The 23,299-nt window shown below is 39.9% G+C and overlaps 1 protein-coding gene across 1 annotated transcript in view; it reads right to left on the bottom strand.

The window, feature by feature from the left end:
- LOC135083725 (beta-alanyl-bioamine nonribosomal peptide synthetase ebony) overlaps positions 1 to 23,299 on the bottom strand; it is a 52,726-nt gene that overhangs the window by 3,083 nt on the left and 26,344 nt on the right. The window contains exons 2-15 of the mRNA XM_063978448.1: positions 15,221 to 15,346; positions 12,949 to 13,096; positions 11,873 to 12,006; positions 10,926 to 11,102; positions 10,365 to 10,591; positions 9,855 to 10,131; positions 9,307 to 9,474; positions 8,786 to 8,944; positions 6,585 to 6,724; positions 6,212 to 6,302; positions 5,648 to 5,860; positions 5,021 to 5,162; positions 4,398 to 4,540; positions 3,840 to 3,986 (exon numbers count right to left, since the gene is read on the bottom strand). Of these exons, the coding sequence (XP_063834518.1) occupies positions 3,840 to 3,986; positions 4,398 to 4,540; positions 5,021 to 5,162; positions 5,648 to 5,860; positions 6,212 to 6,302; positions 6,585 to 6,724; positions 8,786 to 8,944; positions 9,307 to 9,474; positions 9,855 to 10,131; positions 10,365 to 10,591; positions 10,926 to 11,102; positions 11,873 to 12,006; positions 12,949 to 13,096; positions 15,221 to 15,341 (2,287 nt within the window). The 5' untranslated portion in view covers positions 15,342 to 15,346. The remainder of the gene's footprint in view (positions 1 to 3,839; positions 3,987 to 4,397; positions 4,541 to 5,020; positions 5,163 to 5,647; positions 5,861 to 6,211; positions 6,303 to 6,584; positions 6,725 to 8,785; positions 8,945 to 9,306; positions 9,475 to 9,854; positions 10,132 to 10,364; positions 10,592 to 10,925; positions 11,103 to 11,872; positions 12,007 to 12,948; positions 13,097 to 15,220; positions 15,347 to 23,299) is intronic.

Here is a 23,299-nt window from a genome sequence, read left to right as displayed (position 1 = left end):
ACTTTACAAGCGCTGATTCCCGTTGAAGTCGCGGACGACCGCGATGCCTACGTGATTGTATTGGGGCCGAGGACCGATTGAATTTATGAAAAGGGGTTAGGTAATTACTGTGGAACCTACCTACATGCTCGTTAGAGCTTAATTGAACTACGTCGTAGGTGGTGTCGCTAACAACCCTGCTGATTTGGTATGGTCCGACCCGCTTAGGCATAAACTTATTGGTACGTCCTTTCGAATCTTTACTAAGTAAGGGCGTGGTAACTAGAACTTCATCACCCACTTGATACGTTATTGCTGATCGACGATGATGATCAGTCGTTTCTTTTCTTGGTTTCCAATTTTTCATAAATTTCTTTAAGTAAAGCGTCGGAGCTCCCCCGAGCCTGAAGATATCATCCAATTCCTGCTGCAGAGAAGAGAGTTTTTCGCGCTCGGCGGGCGTCAACATCTTGCCTTCATTCTCTCGTGGCATTTTTGCAGCATAACAAGAAGAGGATGGACTGGGATGCTCATATTGAATAGCGAAAACTTGGCTATCATCAGAAAACTTCCAAGTCGAATTCCCGAAGTTTAATACGATTCCAGCTGCTAACAGGAAGTCGATACCTAATATGGTTTCATTACCTATAGCGTCGGGAATTATGAGAAAATCTAGTTTAACACTTTTATTACGACCGACATCTACTTGCAGCGTAGTGGTTAGAACTTGGCGCCACTGCGCTGAGCCATCAGCGAGTTTGATTCGCATGGTCATCTCGATAGTCGGGTGTCGACGCTCTTGAAGCAGTTTATATAAAGAACTTCCTGCAACACTCCTTTTAGCACCTGTATCTATTAGCGCTGTCCCTTGCAGGTCTAATATTCTAACACCTAAAAGAGGCCGTGGTTGTGACGCAGATGTGTGACGAGTATGCGAAGACGTAGAAAAAAGTTCTAAAATATCAAGCTCGTACGTCACTTCGTCGACATCTGAAGAAAATCCGCGATCGCAATTAGAGCTCATGGTCACCCTACTACTCCCACTGAACCCCGTATACTTGTTAAAAGGTTTCGTGGTACTTTTGGATGGGTTTGACCGCTTTGTTTGACGACGATCGGAATCATACAAAGGAATTTTATTATCTACGGATAGCACAGCCGGGTTGTTAGAAACACCATCTGGGGACGCTTCACGTGAACCATCATTGTTCAAAATACTAGAGGTCGTAAAGTCTGAGGGAAGTATGGGAAAAAAATCTGACAAATGAAAATCAGTGCCATCAACTGACGTTAAATTATTTTTACAATTATTATCTTTAGGCATGATAGCATGGTATTTTCTACGATTATTACGCTCAGCGAGGTGAAATTTGTTATTAGGAAGAGATCTAGGATTATGTGAGGAACGTAATTTGACGTTTTCGGCCCCAAAACAATCAGTAGCTTTACTTACTTGTGCGGGCGACTTACGATTGGAGAGGGAGGTTGGCGACGCCTTATGTATGTATTCACATGATATGGCGTTGAACTGCGTATTACACTTAGCACAGTTGGCCCGTACGACTCCTCTTTCTCCGCATCCATAGCAGGAAACTTCACTACCACCGTCTTTCTTCATTGCCAGCCGACGACAATTCTCACGTGTATGTCCGTGTCGTTTACAGTATACACAAAAACGATTATTTTCCCTTGTCGGCGGCGTCGCGGCAGCGGCAGGCTCGTCGCACGTGGCGCGTCGCGGCGGCGGCGGCGCGATCACGCTGGCTGCGGTCGTGGACGAATTCGTGCGCGTGGGTGACGGTGAACGGGCTGAGGCATCGATGCACGTGCGCGGAGACGCGAGTGGAGGCGCGCGTTTTTGCTGACTGTAGGCACTCGCGGGCGCAGCGACACATGTGTTTTCCTCAGCAACCTCTTCTATTTCGCGTGCTTTTCGTAGCAGCGTTTCGAATGTTTCCACTTCTTCTCTTCGTAAACGTTCCCGAACTCGCACATGGAGAAGGCCGTAAATCATGTCGAGTTGCACCTTTTCGCTGAGGTCTTCTTTCGGGAGGCGTGCTAGCTGAGCGCGTGCTTTGGCTACATAAAGCTCAGTTCTCTCCCGGAGTTGTTGCGGCTTCGAGAACAAGTCCCTGTAGATCCGGTGTGGAGGTCTACTGTCGCCGAAGGCGCTGCGGAGGTGCTGCAGGGCTTTGCTCCACGAGGTGATCGTGGACTTAACTCCCTGCCACCACGTGGCTGCGTCGTGCGTGAGAAGCATCGAGAAACCACGTAAGGCGTTAGCATCACTTATATTTGCGCAATCTTTAAATGACTCCAAAGCATCGATAAAACCGTCGAGGGACTCGGTGGGCGCTCCGCTGTAGGTCGATTTGCACGTGGCGAACGTTCCAGATGCAAGTTGAGCGGGCGGCGGCGTGGAAGAGCACTGCGCGGCGTGAGCCGGCGCGGGCTGTGAAGATGGCGAGCAGCACTCGAGCACTCTTGATAGCAGGCGCTCGAAGTTTTCTGCTTGCGACTGTTGCAGGGACACCATCATGGCGGTGAGGTCGTCCACGGTGATGGGCGTCGGCACTGGCGCTGGCGTCGGCGTTCTTGCAACGTTGTTGTCGCGTCCATCGTCTTCCACGTCGAAAAAGTCGGTCTGGTGGCGATTTGTGTTGCGGCGTGTCACAGGGCGTGGCATTTTCTTCGAATTTTATAAATACCACGGAGGTCGTGTTCTTTAACTTGGTCGTTGAGCTGCCAGTTTATGCGTGGCAGCGTTCTTCAACTTGACTCACGTTGGGCTGCCAATTTAGCGTGGCAGCGTTCGCCAATTTGACTCACGTTGGGCTGCCAATTTAGCGTGGCAGCGTTCGCCAATTTGACTCACGTTGGGCTGCCAATTTAGCGTGAGACTCTTTAGTGTTGGGCTCTTCTCAGGGTTTTGGGTTCTTTTTAAAATGAAGAACACGACGCAGGAGTATGTTGGCAAGTGTGTATTTCGCTTCGAAGCTCACAATCAACTGGCTTGTTACTGCGAAGACGCAGTAAGGCAAAAACAATACAAACTAATACAATACAAAGCAATAAAAACAATAGAAACACCGCAGCCCCTAGTCGTGGTATCTTTTGGGCCGTTTGATTGGCCGACGCTTAGGGCGCGAACTGGAGTGGTGTTTGTTGGTTGGTTGTCGCATATGGCGCGAACGAGAGTGAGCGCGGCGGGAACGAGGCGAATCGGCCAGACTACCTGGATTGGCGATAGCTGGCGTTATTAGGCGCGCTACAAACTTTAATTACTTTCGTTATGGGAAATTGCGGTTAATAAGATGCGGGGACAGTTAAGCTTTCTCATGGGACAAAATTTGACCTTCACTGGTTGGGAGCTTAATGGGTGGACCAGTTGCAGATCTTGGCTATAACATGAGTTGCAGCAGAGAAAGGTAGAGATGGGAATAGTCTTGTTAATAATGGAGGAAGCTATAATCTTCAAAGTTTTGGTCAGAATAGGTACTCTACGTCATAGTCCTTCTACCTTTGTTTCTTACAAAGCCTTCCACGTACTAGAAGCTTGGTGAGTCCATTAAGTTCTTAGGTCATAGTCGTGGTGGTTAATGACAAAGTAAAGATCAGCCCTCCACATACTCCAATAAGGACATGATCTAATATCTAAATGATCTTGAAGGGTCCACCAAAGTTTACCTATCCCTATTTCACATAAGAAAGTATGACCTATCAGCTCTCAGACAGCGTAGTGTCTCACACACAGAGTCTCCCACGTAAGTACTCCAAGAAGACGTTAATATTAGTACCTAAGTCTACCTAATCCTTGTTCCACATAAAAAAAAGAAGACGGTTATCATCAGCTTTCTTACCTTTTCCTTCAGGCAGCATGGTGTCCCTCACAGATCCCTCCACATACTCCAAGAAAGCCATGATCTTGGCCAGGCCTCCAGCCAGTTCAATTTCAGGCTCGTCCCGGGCATCGAAGTTGAGTGCTACTGCAACTGGGTTGCCGGTTGCTGTAAGGAGATTAAGGATTGTAGTTTGGTAAAGTTTATTACACTTACAACCTAAAATGATGTAGGTTTAGCCTGGCAGGTTAATCTTATGACATTTCACATTCGTCATCATCATCATTTCCAGATACAGGACGTACGTTCACTGCTGAACATAGGCCTTCCCCACCCATTGATTTGAGTGCCGTACTTCAATCAATCTCAATCGTCTGATGGTGCCCAGTTTTTTATTCAATTTCGAGACGAACCCAAAATTGTAGTTTAGAGCCATACGTACACTTTAGGAACCTAAAGTGCAATAATGGCGATAGTCTCTAGATATGCTTGTAATAAGATTCACAATCCTTCAGCACGACTTCAAATATCGGTACAATAGTGAAAATATACTCTATGTAGTTGTATTAAAAGACTCACAATCCTTCAGCACGACGCTAAGGCGCGCGCGCAGCAACGCCGGCCAGCACGCGTGGACGCAATGCGCGTAATCGCTCGTCGCAATCTCGTGTCGAAGGAACTCTTCTAGCTCTGCCTTCTCGTAGAACGAAGACACTATCATGCTGTGGACGAAATACTCATTTATAGTCGCTATTGTAATAAACTTAAAGACGATATTAGCCCATCAGTGTTGGCGTCTGATTGTCGTTTCGACATTCGAGGAATGCTATTTCGATCCTTGTTGTCTACTAGACTATTGTACCAAATCCTAGGTAATCAGAATCAGAATAGGTTTTACTTATTTCTTGATACATAGACTGCTCTATTTTGATGTTATTCTGCTTAGAAAACACCCATTAGGTAGGTACATATAGATCATAAGAGTCCGTAATGATACCTTTTGTGATGAGTGAATTTAGGACGAAGATATTCGAATAAAAAAATTACATTACTATTGAAAAAGTAGTGATATGTCATGTCTGTTCGTTTACTGAAAAAAAAAGCAATAGGTAGCCTAGGTTACACTTTATTCTGATTTATTTTCGTCTATCCCGTCGCGATATCCAAAAGTTTCAAAAATGTAGTCTTTTAAAATCACTTACTCAATAACCTTCTGCTCATCTTCATCCTTGATCAGCTCCACGCCGAACTTGGGCTCCTGGCTCTCCGCAGCGCTGTCGGGGCTGGTGGTGAGATGTGACAGGACCTCGCCGAGGTTCGCTGCGCTGAGGAAGTCGCTGATTTCTGTAGAGAAAGAAGGATAATTCAATTTCTAATTTGAATGGAATTTAAAGTCAGCTCTAGCTGACTGCTGTTAATGGACATAATCATTCGCCTTCATCATTCATTTTTCATCTATTACCCATCCATCCATTTTTCTATTAGACGGGCTTATGGTAAACTTCGACCCATCAGGATTTTGGAATCCTTTATGACTCTCCCTCAAGAAGAAGGTCCAGTGAGGGGAGCTCAAATTCGAGGCGTGATAAGTATTTTTACCGACTTCAACAGAAGGAGCCTCCTCCTTCTCAGTTCAGTTGATCTTTTTTGGTTTATGGGTTTGCATTCCCAGAAGAAATACCAGCCTAGTCCAGACCATTGCTAAATACATAGTACCTAGATACAAATCGCATAAAGCATATTTCGTTCCTCTTAGAGTGACATGCTGGTAGAACAAACAAAAATAGAGATAAGCAGGTACTCTCTTAGTAGACAGAAGCCTCACTTACCAATATAGTACCCCTTGTCCCTCAGCCTAGTAATTGTATAGATGGAGTTGAGAGAGTTTCCTCCCAACTCATAGAAGCCAGCTCGCACGCTCACAGCACCCCTGACGGAGCGACCTAGGACTTCGCCCACCGTCTCGAAGAGCACCCTGGCTGCTTCCATGTGTTCAGGGGCTACTCCTGTGTAGTCAATCTCTAGAGGAATTGTGGAGTCGTCTGCAAAGAAGATTATCATTTAAACCTGTAGGAAAGGTTTGTAGTTCAGTGGCGACAGCATTTTGGGGGCGATCTTCAAAGATTAAGCAAGCTACGCAACGGTTACTATTCCGACCATTTATAATGGTAATTTATCACAAGTGCTCATTGAAGTACGTTGAAACTTCATGTTGGTAGTAGTCGTTAAGGCTAGTCAGAGGTCTTAATGGCAATTTGCGACCTGACAGTAAGTTTGGCCACTTCCAATCCGTATTTTAAGTATTCTTTATTTAATTCGTAAGTATTTAGTTTGAACATAAACATTATAGTTACTCTACTAACTACTGTGCTACTATTTGCAAAGAGACTTACCATTATTGTTTGTGTTCTCGTACATCTTCAGAAGGGCTTGGCGGTCTACTTTTCCATTTACTAGCAAAGGAATGCTGTCAATCACGATCACCTACAACAAAACATCCATTACGAACTTGGAAATGTATTAGCGATTAGATGAGACATGCCTTGCACCTTTAACAACAAAAAAAAAACACTTATCCTCCCATAAGGTAGTCAAAGTCAAAGTCAAAGTCAAAATTTCTTTATTTGTTTAGACTAATAAATAGTTCTTACAAATCGTCATTTTGCTCTTAAGGAGCCTCTACATGTAGTAGGTAGGTAGTAATACCTTATGGGAGGATAAGTGTTTTTTTTGCAAGGGTTTCAGTTCAAGGAACAAGTAACTGACCTGTGGTATCATGTAGTGTGTGAGCGCGTTCTTCAGCTTGGACTCAATATGGTGAGCGCCCAGCCTTGCTTCTGGTTGTACTGTGACGAAGGCCAGAATCTCTGGGTTGCCACGCTCCAGCCCGTAGCAGAGGACCACACCTGGAGACAAAGTCAAAAAAGAATGGTGGTGGTGAATCTTAGCATTTTTTCCCCTATAAATAGGTAACTACGTATTTAAGTTTCGAGATAAAATATTTTTACAAGTGCTGAAAATAATCGTGATAACAAACAAATCATGACTGATTTCTACATCTAGCCATGGTATCATGCGCGTGGTTTCTGGTCGCCAAACATTTTGAAGTCTTTATTAGTTCTTATATCCTATCCTACTAATATTATAAATGTGAAAGTTTGTGGGTATTTCTCATCGCCACGGTTCTCATCGTCACCTTCGTGGCAAATTTTATTTCTAACTTATTTCAACTTTTTGTAAACAAAAATTGTAGCGCTTGATGTGAAGAGTGTATTCTCAGTAAATCAGTCAAATAGCGAGTCTCGTTTAGAAGCTTTAACGTTTTGAATTTTTTGATGCCACGAAAGTGACTCTGTACTTCACAGCAATATTTTTTTCAAACTTTACTACTGTAAATGACTCTTAAGTGTATATAAAACATATATTTTGTCTTATTTTCATAGATAAATTATAGCAATAACATAATATAAATAGGTACCTACTTAAATACAAGATAAAATTTTACCGATAACGTCACCTACTAAGTTACAAGATTCTACGCAATTGGTTTTAAGGGTGATACTGGTGGCATTCTGAAATGCTAAAAAAGCAAAAAAAAGATTATCAGTACCTCAATAAAAAAGAACTCTAACTGATTAATTATCAGTCCTCAACAAAAATATATTTTTTATTGAGGCCAGAGGGCCTCGTATTTTTGTTGTACAACTTTTAACTGAAATTTCAGATTAAATTTATCTTACAAACAGATACACAGTCACTTAGACAGACATACATACAGTCATACAGACATACATACAGTCATACAGACAGACAGACAACAAAAATACGAGGCCCTTATTTTTTATTGATGTACTGAACTCTACTTACCACGTATAATTTATTAGTTATTAAAATATTGTAAAAACATAAACACCAGTCACTATATTTTAAAATAAACCAAAGCAAGAAATCACTTTCGTGGCCTAAAATCACCTTCGTGTATAAAACACCACGAAGGTGATGCCACGAAGGTGACAAAAATTTTAGTTTTTTATGAATTATTCTTAAATTTGAATTTAACGGTTCAAGTCGAATACTACACAAATAAGCCTAACATGTTAAGTTTTCAATAGCCTAAGTTTCAATTAAATTGTTTAAATTTTAGAGGTAGAAAATATTGTTCAAGCAAGCGACGGTATGTCTATGGAAAATCACAAAAAGTTACGTATTTTTTTCGCGGAGCGACGATCGACCTATTTCACCTCCCCAATGGCCGGAGCGCGACAGACGTTAACCGAATAGAACGCTGTGATTGGTTGCTGGTGTTCGGTTTAACGGCAATCTTGTATTATTACTCAAAATTTTAGGTACCTAAAATCGTGTGACCAACGTATTTCGCTTTCTCAATTCGAAATAATTATAAGAAGATATTTTTTTGACTATTGTGTGGAAAGTATATTTAATTACGATGATTTTAGTATATGCTACACACAAATTGAATGAAAATTGTGAATGCAGTAACCAAATGTTTCATTGCAACCGAAGGTGTGACACGATGAGAACGCGAAAAATGACCCCGTTTTGTATCGTTTCATGTGATGTTTTCGTATTATTTTTGCTTCTATTACGATAAAATTTATTTTGTATGTAGCTAAATAAATGTTTTATCATCTGATATCAAAGTTATTGTTCTAACTTATACCGTTTATGAACTATTATCGAGTGACCATCAAATTTGAGTGAAAATGAGAAGTACCCTTGTATGGATGTCTGGATATCTGGATGTTTGTTTCTCTTTCACGCAAAAACTACTCTCCTCAAAATAGCACCTTGCACCACTACATTTTTTTTATTAAAGGAAAATTCACACTATGGAGAGCGCTTCCTAGTGATAAGACTGCGTGGGTAAATGGCCGTTTTAAACTTGTATTTAATTTTGTTTGTCAGCTTCTATCTAACTCTATCCTTCTCCTAACCTATTAACTTACATTTATCAATCCCTTGAACAGCAGCAACAGCTCTGTCAATCTCCTGTAGGTCAACCCTGTGTCCTCTAATCTTCACTTGAGAGTCAGTACGGCCAGCGTACAGAATAACCCCCTTTTGAAGGACACCAAAGTCACCAGTGCGGTACAGACGGCTGAAGTCTGAAAGAGAAAAAAAAACAATTAAATAACAGTTAGAAAAGAATAGAGAATAGAATACCCCAAGACACTTCCGAAGATTGTTTGAAAACCATAATACTTAAGAAAATTTCAGAACGTGTCCTTTGAAGAAAGAAGGACGATGCTTGCCAGTTCTGTTACTTGAACTTAGCTTGACACGCTACCGCGTGTCTAGATACCAAACTTTTTCAGCGCTCACGATCTTGGGTAGGACGATCAGTTAAGATCCTAAGACTAGCTAGCAAGTTAGGTGTTCCTAAAACGATTCTTTCTAATAGAAAATTGTGCCACGAATTTTCACGTCAAAGATATTATACCTTTTCCACTAGATCTAGGCTACTAACCTGGATGCTGAGCATGTGGGTTATCACAGAATTTATCAGCTCCTTGGGCGCCTACATAGCCAGCGGCGAGGTTGTGACCGGCCACCCACACTTCTCCAGGTTCCGACTCACGGGCTGGGTTCATTTCTTCGTCCAAGAGGTATACAGCACAGTTGTCCAATGGTGCACCTAAAAAGATGTTTTTTGTAAATCTGACTGAAGATATTTTCAAGGAAATGCAAGGAAAGTTCTTTTAGAACCGAGGAGAATACTATTGACAACAATCATCTACACTGATCTGGTGAATTATGCATTTGACTAATATTTTCAGATGATAAAGGTCATAGCACACTTATCAACCCAGACTGGGCTCAACACCGAATCGCCTTAAAACCAACCGAGGCGAGGTTTACGTTACAGTGCGCATAAGTGTGCGTTGCATTGCAGTATGGATTTTCATACAAAGAATACTGACAGCCTCGAGTTGATACGGTTACGATCCGTTTCCGGGTTGATAAGGGTGCTTCGTCCTTTACCCACACGAGAATGCGAACCAAAATTGCACTTACCAATTGGTATCGTAGGATGTAGATCCAGTTGACCGCTCTTTTCCAGCACATAGAAAGTCACATCACCCATGACCTCAGTACTCCCGTAGAAGTTCGCTAGTTTGTATCCTTCATGGTCTCCAAAATACTGGAAGAACTTTAGTGCCAATTCCTTACTGAGGGTTTCTCCAGAGCATACCCAAAGTTTGAGGAGTTGGAGCGGGCGCTCCGATGGGTTTAGGGACAGGTACATAAGAATGGAACGAAGAAGTGTTGGCACTAGAACTAGTCTTTGGACCTGAAATTAAACATTAATATTACCAACCACAGTAGGGTCGTATACCTACAGTTCTAAACTTTATAACTCTATCTTTTAGTGTACACAATAATATTGACTCATCACTGCATTACTTCAAGGTTGACCGGTAGATAATGCTGTTACGCATTAAGTACCTAGCCAACTGTACTTTTCAGTGTACAATAAAGTTGAAGTAGGTAAATAATTATTTTTCAATTTGTTCTACTACTAACCTGATTTTCGCTCAGAATCCGCACCAGCTTCTGAGGGTCTCTGGTCATCTCCCTCGAGAGGATGACCAAGGTTCTCCCATGCAATAGAGGACCCCAGATTTCACAGACGGAGTCTACGAAGGTCAGAGCCGTCTTCCAAACGCAGTTCACCTCAGTGGAAGAGAAGGGGAACGTACGGAACTGCCACCAGAGACGGTTGCAGATTGCTGAATAGGGCAGACGAACACCTGTGGAAAACATGAAATTTTTTAGCTTCTATCGCTGTTGGTAAAGTGTTTAGACTTATTCATAGAGCTGACCAGATCCCTAAGAGCTGTAGTAATTAAGGACTTATCAAATTTTCCAGCTTAAAATACAGAGTTTACTTCTTCTGTTTCTGTTTTTTCAAACCATACCAACACAACCATTTTGTTCCATAGGAATTGGTACATCACAATATGAATTAAAACACTCTAAATTAGGCCAGGTTCTCTCAGGAATTTTGAATTCCTCAATGACTCCTCACGTAAGAGGAATTTTATATGCCTATTATATCCTTCGTCAGACCAAACCAACACCTACCTTTAGGGATGCCAGTGCTGCCAGAAGTGTACAGCACGATCGCGATGCTCTCCACCCGAGGGTGTGACAGGGTCTCTGCATCTCTGACGTCATCAGCCGACATTCCGCTGGCTTCGATCGCCAGCTCTTCGAAGGAGACTGCTGGGATGCCGCTTGCGGAGAACATTGAAGGGTTGGCTGTAAGAAGGGCATATAATTAAAAGACTGTATTAAAAATCCCTACAAAAATTAGCATTGAGTGAAGTTTCAGGACGTGTGCGATGTGCATACGTATTTCGTTGTGGACCCGCACCTCACTGGTTAGGTTATTATTGGCGGTCAAGTTGTAGATCCTGGCTTCACAGGGTAACAGTGGTGGGAACGAGAGGCGGGAATAGTCCCGTATACGTATCAGAGTAGGTGAGAGAAATAGTAGTAATGGTAGAATGTAGAGTCGTTAATTTAGTCACTTGGCTTATGGATATTTACCAACGTATATTATATCTGAGCAAATATCACTTAATTAAAGTGCTTTAAATATAATTACATCCATAAATTAATACTCGTATCTATGTCATCATTTTTTATATTATAACATCTTTTTGGAGCGCCATTTAGCCTCAAAGTAAGTAGGTCATTATAATTATAATTCAACTCTCCCAATTGTATAAATTTTAATACACATGTTTCATTAAATTATTTTGGCATATTATTCTTCCTTCGCGTGTATCTCCCAAGGCTACAGGTGGGTGCCAGACTGCCAGACGTGATTAAATAATTTAAGTTGCACCGGTTGTTTGTGGATAAGAATTCAAGGCTGAGTTGCATCAAATTATAAAGTCGGTGGTCTGCACCTAGGCTAAATAAATGTACATAATTAATTATTATAAAAAAGACCATCTTCATCTTGCGGTGTCAAAAAAATTACCCTACTTTTTAACTTTTTAGTCTATATTAACTGAGCTTACCTGTGTCATCGTAAATAATCAAGGAAGGCTCAGCATCCTTCAGGATGTGCGATATCCTCGCCTGCGGGAAGGTGGGCTCCATAGGCACGTACGCTGCTCCAGCCTTCCATGTGCCCAGCAGAGCCAGGATTGTGCTGGAAAGAATTACAATTATAGTAGGTATTCCTGTATAGCTTGGGCCAATGATGACAAGATCTTATGCGAGGTTTAGACTAGCAATAAAACTTGTAGAAGTTGACTTCCGCAAGCTGTTCTCCACTATGTAAATAGCTGTGGTAAGCCAACTTCTGCAAGATTTACATAGTCGTGACAGCTTGCGGAAGTCAACTGCTGCGAGTTTTATTGCTAGTCTAAACCTCGCTTTATAGCTTGGGTCTCCATCTTGAAAATGATAGATTCCATTTCTCGCTTCGCTACGTCCAACGGGACTAATTCCACATCTCGTTCCTACCACTGCAACTCCTGTTTATCCAGGATCTACAGCTTGGTAGCCTTCCCAATGAAACCCAACCAGTGAAGGTTGAGTAGTCCCAGGGATAGCGAACTGTCTTAAGAACCCGCAATAGGAGGAGTTCGAAGTATTTTATCACAGGTATTATATCGAATTCCCTCCGTTGCAAAGCGAGAGACAGATATGACTGTAAAAGTAATTGTTTAAAAATGCATGTGTGTTTTGTAAGATGGTGGTGTGTTACGGTATTTCCCTGCATTGCGCACCCTTCTGAGGGATAGCGAACTCGAGTCTATAGCAAGGGCGCCCGCGGAAGACATGCTCGTAAGGGCATGTCATATATGCTGAGGGGAGCCTATTGGCGCAGTGGCTCTCTTCTTGTTGTTTTGTGTCAATAAAGTTTTTCTATCTTTCTATTTATCTATCTAATTAAACTCACATCTTTTTCAAACATTCTTACTTGTGTGTCGACTGCGTGCAAACAGCTAAGTATGACCTCCATCCCTATTGGCTCCAGTGGTCCTGGTGCGTGCTGCGATAGCTCTTGCCAGGAATGCCAGGGTGTTGGTTCTGACCGCCATGCACAGAATACTAGAACTAAACCCCCTACAAATAAGACTCTTACTTGTGCGTCGGCTGCATGCACACAGCTATGACGTAGTCTCCATCCCTATTGGCTCCAGTGGTCCTGGCGCGTGCTGCGATGGCTCTAGCCAGGGTGTTGGTTCTGGCCGCCATTTCGGCGTAGCTGACTCGGACGTTGCAGGTTTCATCTGGAAAATAAGTGGCATTTGAGAGATCTCTACCAAAGATGGCCATCTAGATATCTTCCAGAATGTGCAGTGTAAAGTAATATGTTGAACTCTGTTCTAAATAGTTATTTATCTAATTAACAGATAAACTTTCATGTTCCCGAATTAGGGCTGGTTCTTCTTTGTTAATCGCCATTTCGATTGACTATGTTTTCACGAAATAAAAACTGTATGTCATCATTAATTCAGCCACAGGACGTCCACTGTTGAACATAGGCCTCTCCCAATGAATTCCAGATTGGACGGTTGGTAGCGGCCTGAATCCAGCGCCTTCCTGCTACCTTTATGAGGTCGTCTGTCCCCCTTGTCGGTGGACAAGCACTGTCCTGAACTTATATTTTGTGTTAATTATTGTTTATGGCTTTTATTGATTGTGGTTAATTATTAGTTGCCCAATTTATGAGAGGTCGTCTAGGAATCGATCTCGCATCCAAGACTTCAAGGCGCCATTTTGCAAAATCGACTTCCTTATTTTTAGCAAAATTACGGTCATATTTTTTTACGACCCTCCAACCTATTATCAGATTTATATTACTATATCTCTTAGTACTAGTTTAGCCTTCGTGGTTATAATTTGCTGATGTAAATCAATGATTGCAGAAGGCTTTGAGACTTTGACACGTGCGCGCCAATAGATAATAGAAAATAATCTAAAAAATAAACCTTTGTATTTGTATTTAAAGATTTACGAGACTATTCCCACCTCTCGTTCTCACCGCTGCAACTCCTGTATAACCAGGATTCACTGCTTGACCGCCAGCGAATATAACTAATCCCAAACAGTGAAGGCCACGTTTGTCCCGGGGGACGGTTAAATTTGGCGTGAGTGACGTAAGAGGCAACAAATGAAGAAAATATGCTTATCCTTTTGACTAGCAAGGAAGTGTAGGCCAAATCCTCAATTTGCCTCTGATAAATTGGAAAGGATCATGTTCTTGCACGGGCCACGTGCGAAGATGTAGTGAGGGCAGGCTTCCCACTAGAATCTGGTGAAGGTCGCGGGAAGTGCCTGGATGCGGGCAGCGCAGGATCAGTCGTGGAAATCTTTGGGGGAGGCCTTTGTCTAGCAGTGGACGTCATTTGGCTGAAACGGCGATCGGCGATGTTCTTGCAATGTTAACTAAATGACCTGACGATGATAATGCTTTATAAAATTGCCAGTTTCTATTAGCACGGGCATTAAGTAATGACTATCATTGTGCTTAACAATGTGCAATCAAACTGCACTAAAGATTCCTGAGGTCATCGGGACGATTTGCCAAAGGTTAGGTCATTATAAGATGCTCATCTTAATGCAAAATTATAATTAGTTGCGTCATAAACAATCAGAATAAGGCACTAATTAGACAGAATGCAAATTAATTCCACGTAATAACGCAGTAATTCCTAATATTTCATTTTTCTTCTGATTTGTTGCGTGCTTAATGACAGCTAAGTTTTCGCAGAGACAAACTGATATTATCGTACTCGTAGATCTTGGCTACTTGATTTTAGCGGTAGGGACCAGAAGTGGGTAATGTCAAATGTGTAATGTTTATTAAATACGACATTAGAAGAAGTATTCATAGAGGCAGTATTGGCTTGCGTTCCTGGAATTTGTCTCTACTATATTGTGATATTTGTGATACTGACATGGAAAGAGTACATTCATGAATAGACTCTAACAAAATGTTGTATTGAGTATATCGTTGTCGTCACTAAATAGATAGGTGGGTATGTGATAATGGCATGACAAAGAATCGCGCCATCAACGTAGACTTCATTAATTCTACGTATAAATCTCCCCTAAACTTGTCTGACTAGCTTAGGGGAGTTAAGAAGAATTCTTCATTTGCTGTTGGTTAATTAGAGAGTCCTGCTCTTGCAGTGGAGACTAAATATCCTGATTTTGAGTATATTGACTATACCAGTATAAAGATCTGCATACACCCAGGCAGTCCGGTCGCTTCCAGCCAGCACGGCAAGATGCTAAGGTAGAGCGCGCTCTCTATCAAATTAAATAACCCCCGACGTTTTGTTGATACTAGCACGACAGAGAGTCTCTTAACCAGGTTATTACTGATTGTCTCCTAGATCGGTATTTACCTGCATACACCAAGGCAGTTCTGTCGCTGCCAGCAAGTCTGGCGAGGTGGTTGGGCAGCGGCGCGGCCGGGACCGCCGCGCGCGCACCCGTAGCCACCGAGACCCGAGGCAGGGAGCCCATTCTGACTGCAACAAATAGACAAACATACATCAAACACATAGGTATTGCAACAAACGTCGTTCTTAAATCTATTGCGAAAGGTCCCTAATTGACTGACTGACTAACTCACTCACTCATCACGAAATCTCAGAAACTACAAGTGCTAGGAGTCTCAAACTTTGCATGGGGGTTCCTTTTAGAACGTAGGTACTCACTAAGAACGGATTTTACGAAACTCTACCCATAAGGGGCTGAAACGGAATCCACGCGTACTAAGTCGCGGGCGGTCGCTAGTAACAAACAAGCATGGTGGAGGGGAATATTTTGTGCACGATAGATCCTAATCCCTTATCGGTATTAGCAATAAGGTAAATGTCCTAAGGCCTTTCCTTCTTTGGATTAGTTAATTCAAAGTTTTGGATAAACAGGGGACTAGCAAACGAGGACTTACCTCTCATGATTTTGAGTCCATTCTAAATATTTTAGCCTTTGAAATTATTTTATTTATTTAGTCCAATAAGCAAATTAATAATTTCCGTGTCTCCAGCTGTTGATCTTGCGACAATTTAGCCGAAAGTTAATAATAAAAAATTATGTAAGCCCTAATAAATACTCGTAAATATGACGAATGCCGTCTTCCCTACTCATAAACACTGACTGCCTGCTATCATCATAATGCATCAAATAAATTACTCTGCGCCCGCGCTGCACTGCAAATCAATTCAAATTATTCCATCCTGCGCCATAGAGTACGAACTTAAAGAGCATGAATTTATATTTTCATGATTTTACGGGTTCGTTATAGTGTTTCAGATAGATTTATAGCCTGACCAGGAACATAAAAACCCTCGCCATGTTGCGGAAAACTAATGGTACTAATTTCTTTTAATGGCAACAGTAACTGAAAACTTCATTGTCATGTCACCTTGCATGTCAGTCTATTGCTGTCAAAGTGTAAACAAACTTTATTTTAAATGTGCGCAATTGATTTTGTGAATTAAATTGCTAAAATCTTTTTATAGTCGTGAAAGAAAAGTGGTTTACAATGTGTTAAAGTGTTTGTCGAAGAGAAATACTAAGGGTTCGGACAATATTTTCATTGAATAATGTTTCCGACAAAGGTTGTCAAATTGACTGACATGTTTATCGCATAGTACAGTCCACTATGAAAATTAGCTGTGGTTTGTTTCAACTACCTATTTTAAAATTTTTTGTCACTTTCTAAGTGTTGAATTTTATGGAATTGGGAAAGAAGTACCGAGTTTGAAGCGTTCATGAGCAAACATTGCAGTTGAATATTCAAGTTCTAAATTTGATTATTGATGAATAATAAAATAAATCCTACTAGCTCGATTGATGGTTTCATTTAATTTATTTAAACCAGGTTACCTATAATAATATTTTTAAGTTAATTTATGAAAATATCAAATTAGCCCGTAATCCTGAATCCTGATACATAAAGTTAGCCTATTAATTAACACAGGTACGACTGTACTCAGTGTTGCACTATCAAATGCAATTGACGCGCCTCTATGCCAGGGTTTTTATGTTCCTGGTCAGGCTATAACATTCTAACACAACAAAGGTTGCTTATCTTTAATGCCTATAAGTAAGTTTGCTATATGTGAAAATTTACTGATATAAGTTCTTAAATAGGCTTTCAAGGACATCATTCCAAATGAACGACATGCACTGTAGACATTTTTTTCTCCTAATAAATGAAAAGTAAGTACTAACTAAACAACTAACTATGCTAATCAACTTGTCGTAATTAAAAATCTGATTGGAACGTATTGTGATTTGTTAAGTGGCATATCCTCCTTCTAGTGCAGTGGTTCTTAACCTTTAAGTCATGAGGGACCATTTTACCAAATTTCTGTCTTGTCAGGGACCACCTTATAATCGGTCAAAACCAGTTTGACTGCAAAAATCAGTTAAAAGTGGTTTTGACCAAGGTATGCAAGTGCACTTCGTGGACCACTTGGAATGCCTCCAGGGACCACCAGTGGTGCGCGGACCACCGGTTAAGAACCACTGTTCTAGTGCAATCTCTTATCAGCTTAATATTGGTGCAAATGCTGGCCAAACATACTGTAAGCAAACATTTGGGCCAATTTTTTTTAGTGCAATCTTTTATCAGCATATCGCCAATATTTGGACCAACCGTCAACACCAACTACACTGTGGAACCGCTTTGACAAGTAAGTCCTAGATTGAGCAAGGAGCACAAATATTCATTGTACAAATTGAAGTCAATTTGCTCGCCATTCAGACACAAAGCGAGAATCTATTGCCTTATTTATCAGAGTATCAGTTACTCTGAGATGACAAGTCTAGTTATGAACAAGTAGCAAAGATATTTCAATTGCTGACATAGTAAAAAATATAACTGTTGAGCTCCACTACTGTATTTCGAGTAGTTTTCCAGCAGAATATGGCTATCCCAACTCCACCACCACCGTGGATGGCGTAAAAAGCATTAGAGAACATGATCTAACATCAGGCCTTCTTAAATCGTCTGGCCATCATGGATAGTATAAGCCAAATCCTCCATTTGCCTTTGGAAAATTACAGGTGGTCGTGCTCCTGCAATGAAGACAAAATGACCTGATAATAACCTCTTCCGCGTGGATTTCGATAAAATTTGCAAAATAGTTAGCCTGCCATTTTTATTTCTGTTCTTATAGGCTATTGCATTGTTAAGTTTTGACAAATTCCTTCAGTTGCGTGAAGAAGTATTAAACACATCCTCAACAACTTTCACGTATACCTAGATGTACCTAGTAAAGTGCACCATGCACTTTAAATGTCTATAAACCCCTGAATTAATGTGAACTACCGTGGCATGCGAGGCCATACAATGACGTTCTGATGCAACAATCTGGAAATGTAACATCACTTATATTATTACATCTCACAGGTGTTCAAGCTAGTACTTTTACTTCCCTATAGATCTACCTGACCTTACTTTACCGCCCCTGTATGTTAATCACCCTTAGGTACCTAAGAAATTTTGTTTATCTTAGGTTTTAGGAGATAGTCCTTAGTCGTAAGAAGCAGTGTGGCAACCCTAGATTCTTGTCTTGCGATCTTTTTATACAACTCTATGCTACATAAGTTCTGCAAATTCACCCAATGTCGTTTCCAGATCATAAGTATCTCCTAGATACGGATCCTTCCCTTCAGAAGGTACTTCCTTAAATAGAAATACTTGTCATGCTCTATCAGCATCTCCACGTTTCTTTCACGCACATTAATGTAAACCTAATTTTAATGATCAAGTAAGAAGAACATCCCCAACTCTATGATACTTTCCTCTTCAAAAGCATATTCCCTTTCTTACGAAAAATATAACCTATCCTAACCTATCCGCCGCACTGATATCCCATCAACCCCAATTGCGTCATTCAAGCTGCAACTTATCTTCTAACATTGTTGCCATTTATTATGTATTCATTACAACACCTAATAACTAATCCCTCCCAAGAAATCAATTACGTTCTTAGCTAATAAATTCCTTGCTATTTAACCATCTCGATTAGTGCACGAATCGCAGTAAAAAGGTATAATTATTTGTGAATTAACCCTATTCCCATAGTCTAGAATCATAATATTACCAATTTCATGGGAAAACCTTAATTAATAAATTCTAAATTGATATTAATGTCTTGCTGATAAGTCTACGGTTTAGCGATCTATTAATTAAATCCATAGAATGGAAAAACAGGCGTTCCTAAAACACTTAATACCTTAATCTCGGTTCAGTTAATCTGTTCTTATAATACTTCAGAACTTCAGATTCAGACTATACCTGATTTCGCAAACTGTGTCAAAATGTTAATCAATTTATTATCATTATCATCAGAGCGTCTAGAAACGCCCTTACCCATATATGACATGTAGTAAAAAAAAATGAATTTGAATTTAGTTTTTTATGAGTTTTATGAGTAAATCCTTCTTGTCTAGTCTCACTTTACGTTTACCCCACTCTAATTTTTTCATCTATCCGTTGTAAAACTTTCTTTGTTACCTACTGTTTTGTTCTAAACATCAAATTATTTAAAAATACTAACATTATTGCAGTTGTAGTCTTGCCATTAGATCACAATTCTTTATTGGACGTAAACATTTGCTATAAATGAGATTAATTTAATCCTAGTTGTAGTAGAATCATTCATCTCAATTAAAATTATAATTACTTACATATCATTTGAAAACAAACACATAGCTTTGCTTGCATTCCAGTCTGACACGTGCCAGCATAATACCATAGTCTATATGTTACTGTAAAAGCTCGAATTGCAGTAAATCCTAAGATATTCCAGTAAAACCTAAGATCTACCAATGTCTAATGGTAAATGTCCCAAAAGGTTTGCGATTCGAACTCTTACCACCATTTCGTTGGTAAATCTTAGGATTTACATTAATGGCACGGTAAACGTTGAAAAACAAAACATGTCATAACGTGCTCAGCGCATCTCATCATCATCATCATCATCAGAAATTACTTCAATTGGAAAAAAACGAATCTATCTTAATATTGAAGTTGCCCTCTTTGTATTTCTAGTCGCTCACTTAGTAATGTAGTCGCACGGACAGAATTTTAATATCTAAAATGGATTAAACATAACCCACTTTTTGTAAGCTCGTTCTGCATTTGATTATATTAATCAATATTCGTCGTTAGTTAAGTTAATTTTTCGCTTACTCAAATTCATACCGCTCAAGTTATTAAAACAGTAAGTATGCCATCATCAGTCGCTAAGTTATTTTTTAGTCGATCGTGTTATAATTTCCCATTAAGAATTACTCATTGTTTTATTCCTAAAACCAACATCTACCAGCTGACAGAGGTAAAACCTAGCATATACTGAATTCGAATGGTAAAAGCTCGAAAAAATCGTCGTATTTTCAGAAATACTTACATTTACCAACTCATGTCGGTAAATCCTAAGACTTACACTTAAATCTTAAGATTAACCGTAGTTCGAGCTTTTACAGTAACATATACATACTTATAATAAATCTGTAGAGAGGTCAATTCTGTACATTAAATATATTTTCAAAATAACTATCAGGGGGTGATTAGTGATCGATACTGATGCCAAAAATGCAATCAGTAAAATTTTTGTCTGTCTGTCTGTCTGTCTGTCTGTCTGTCTGTCTGTATGTTCCTTATAGAAACAAAAACTACTCGACGGATTTTAACGAAACTTGGCACAATTATTCTTCATACTCCTGGGCAGGTTATAGGATACTTAGGAATTCCCACGGGAATGGGAATTAGCGGGAAAATCGTTTTGTATGAAAAATCTGAACCGCTTAAGTTAGACGCTTGAAATTCGGCATGCAGGTACCTTAGTAAACTTAAAGCTTAGTTACAACAGGATATTGCAAAATTCCCACGGGAACGGGAGTTAGCGGGAAAAAACATTTGTATGAAAAATCTAAACCGCTTAAGTTAGACGCTTGAAATTTGGCATGCAGGTACCTTAGTAAACTTGAAGCTTAGTTACAACAGGATATTGCAAAATTCCCACGGGAACGGGAGTTAGCGGAAAAAAACATTTGTATGAAAAAATCTAAACCGCGTAAGATAGATGAAGGGGGTAAAACGGGATCCACGCGTACGAAGTCGCGGGCGGCCGCTAGTTAAGTATAATAATGAGTATTAATACCTACCGATTATGTCATTTTTGAAAATACAAATTAACTGCCTTAGTTTACAACCGCAAAGAAAGTGCTTTTTCTAAGTAAGTAAACTGGAAAAAAATCTATTTAAATGTATAATCTTTCATTGCCTAGTATTCATTTGACATAAAGGTTGAAACAATAAAAATACTATAAGTGGCTGTAATAAATATATGGAAGCTGGAAACATTTTTTTGATAGATCCAGTTAATATGTAACCTATTTATTGATACCGTTTGATAGAGCTCGTGGAGCACTTTCAGGATCAATAATTAGTTTTTCGATATCTTGTACCAATCGTTTAGAAATAACCGAGTGAGATCACTTATTATCGTTTCCATCCTGTATAATTTAGACTCATAGATTTTTTACACTTTACCCATGAACAAACTGCTGGACACTTATCGCGTAAAAAAACGTAGTATTTTTAGATTTCGATTAATTTATGAAAAAATATAAAATTATAGTAAAGTAAAGAGCAACAATAGTAACCAATAAAACTGAACGTCTGAAATAAAAACCAAATAAAAGTTATATTTATAAGCAAGCCAGGTGTTCAACAAAAAACAGCAGATTTTGCATTACAATGAATTTCACATGTTTGTCGTCAATTTGGAACACTTTTAGGTATCTCATTGTTAAATTCTTTAAAAATTTAAAAGGCTTATACCACATGACGTCCACTGCTGAACATTATAGGCCTCCCCTAATGATTTCCACATCGCCCGATTGGTAGCGGCCTGCATCCAGCGCCTTCCTGCCTTTATGAGGTCGTCAGTCCACCTTGTGGATGTACGTCTCACGCTGCATTTTCTTTTTTAAATATGTCCGCAATTGCCCAACAGAACGGTATCGTCTCGTATCTAATAAAATTTTAAGTTAGTTGTAGTGTAGAGCCCCTTTATCGGTGTTAAATTACATTATGTTAAGAACTTATTAAGTTAATACTCAATTTATTGATTACATAATGGAAGATGATTATAGTGACAATTCTTGATCTCTCATTAAAGAATGATTTATTTTATATCTTTATTTATGTGTACTTGAAATATAAATTATGATCTCAATATATTATAATCACTCAATATGAGATAAATTGTCATCTCATCAAAGGCCAGACCGCCCGACAAAAACGCAGTACCACAGACGTCAAGAGAACAACGAGCAGCAGCAGTACAAGAACCAAGAACAGCCAAAGTCATCTCATCAAAGGCCAGACCGCCCATCTCATCGCATCAACGCTCAGTCCTATCAACGATAACCCGTCTTTACCTATTTTCCTAGACCAGGCTCAGGATGCATATCTACTTGGTTGTGGTCGACCGGTTGCGGTTTAAAAGACGCAGCGGCTAGTCGGCCGTCCTCTCCCATCCCAGAGCGTGTCTTTCCTTAAAATCGTGCCCCCTGGTATACCGGTTTGACCGGGACAGGCCTCGTCCTGGCTGGGTCGGCACTATCGTATCGTATCGTATCGTATCGTACTTGAAATATAAATTATGAAATTACGCAACTGTATTTCTTTCTTGCGTGTTTACTTACGTTTTTTGAAGCCATTTCACAGGTGAAAAGATGAGGTAAAACGAGTATATTGTCAAACATCATAAAGAAAAAAAGGAGAAGGATATGAGAATTTTCATTTTTCGAAGACTTGTTATAATCGCGGCTAGGTATGCGTGTAAATCACTCTACCTATATTATGTAGGTAGCCTGAATTTTACATAGGCAAAACCGTGGGCATAAACTAGTTAACAAAATAACCTAAACAAGGAATGATTGGTGCCTTGCCACAATTTATAAATATGGATTGAATAACTTATTGAATCAAACTTGACACATTTATGTTAAATTCTTTTCTGAGAAGTTTCGTTTGATATGGGTCATTCCACCGACCAAGAAAATCACGTGTCCGGGGCCAAAAAGTACCCGAATATCATAAAATTTTAGTAACAAATATTTTTATCTAATAGTATAACTTTGGTTCTTGTTGTTAAACCACAGAAATAGTTAATAATAGTTAATTAAGTAATTTAAAAAAAATCGTAAGTCGTCAAAAATTGATTACCACGACGTGTCCGCGCTCCCGATTTCAGAACAAATTTGCTCGTATAAATTAATCCGTTATTATTACCGCTTTAAATGCTTATGTAATCGATTACTGATTAAATAAACATTGATAAATTAAATACGATATAACTATATGACTAAAAGGTTTTGTAAAATAACTATTTGAAGTTGTGTCCGGGCGTTAACCGTGATTACCCCGACACGTCACTAATGTGCGCCTACGT

This window comes from Ostrinia nubilalis, chromosome 24, assembly GCF_963855985.1.
Source record: "Ostrinia nubilalis chromosome 24, ilOstNubi1.1, whole genome shotgun sequence".
Taxonomy (NCBI): domain Eukaryota; kingdom Metazoa; phylum Arthropoda; class Insecta; order Lepidoptera; family Crambidae; genus Ostrinia; species Ostrinia nubilalis.
Note: the sequence above shows the minus strand (reverse complement) of the source record. Positions and strands in the feature narration are given on the sequence as shown.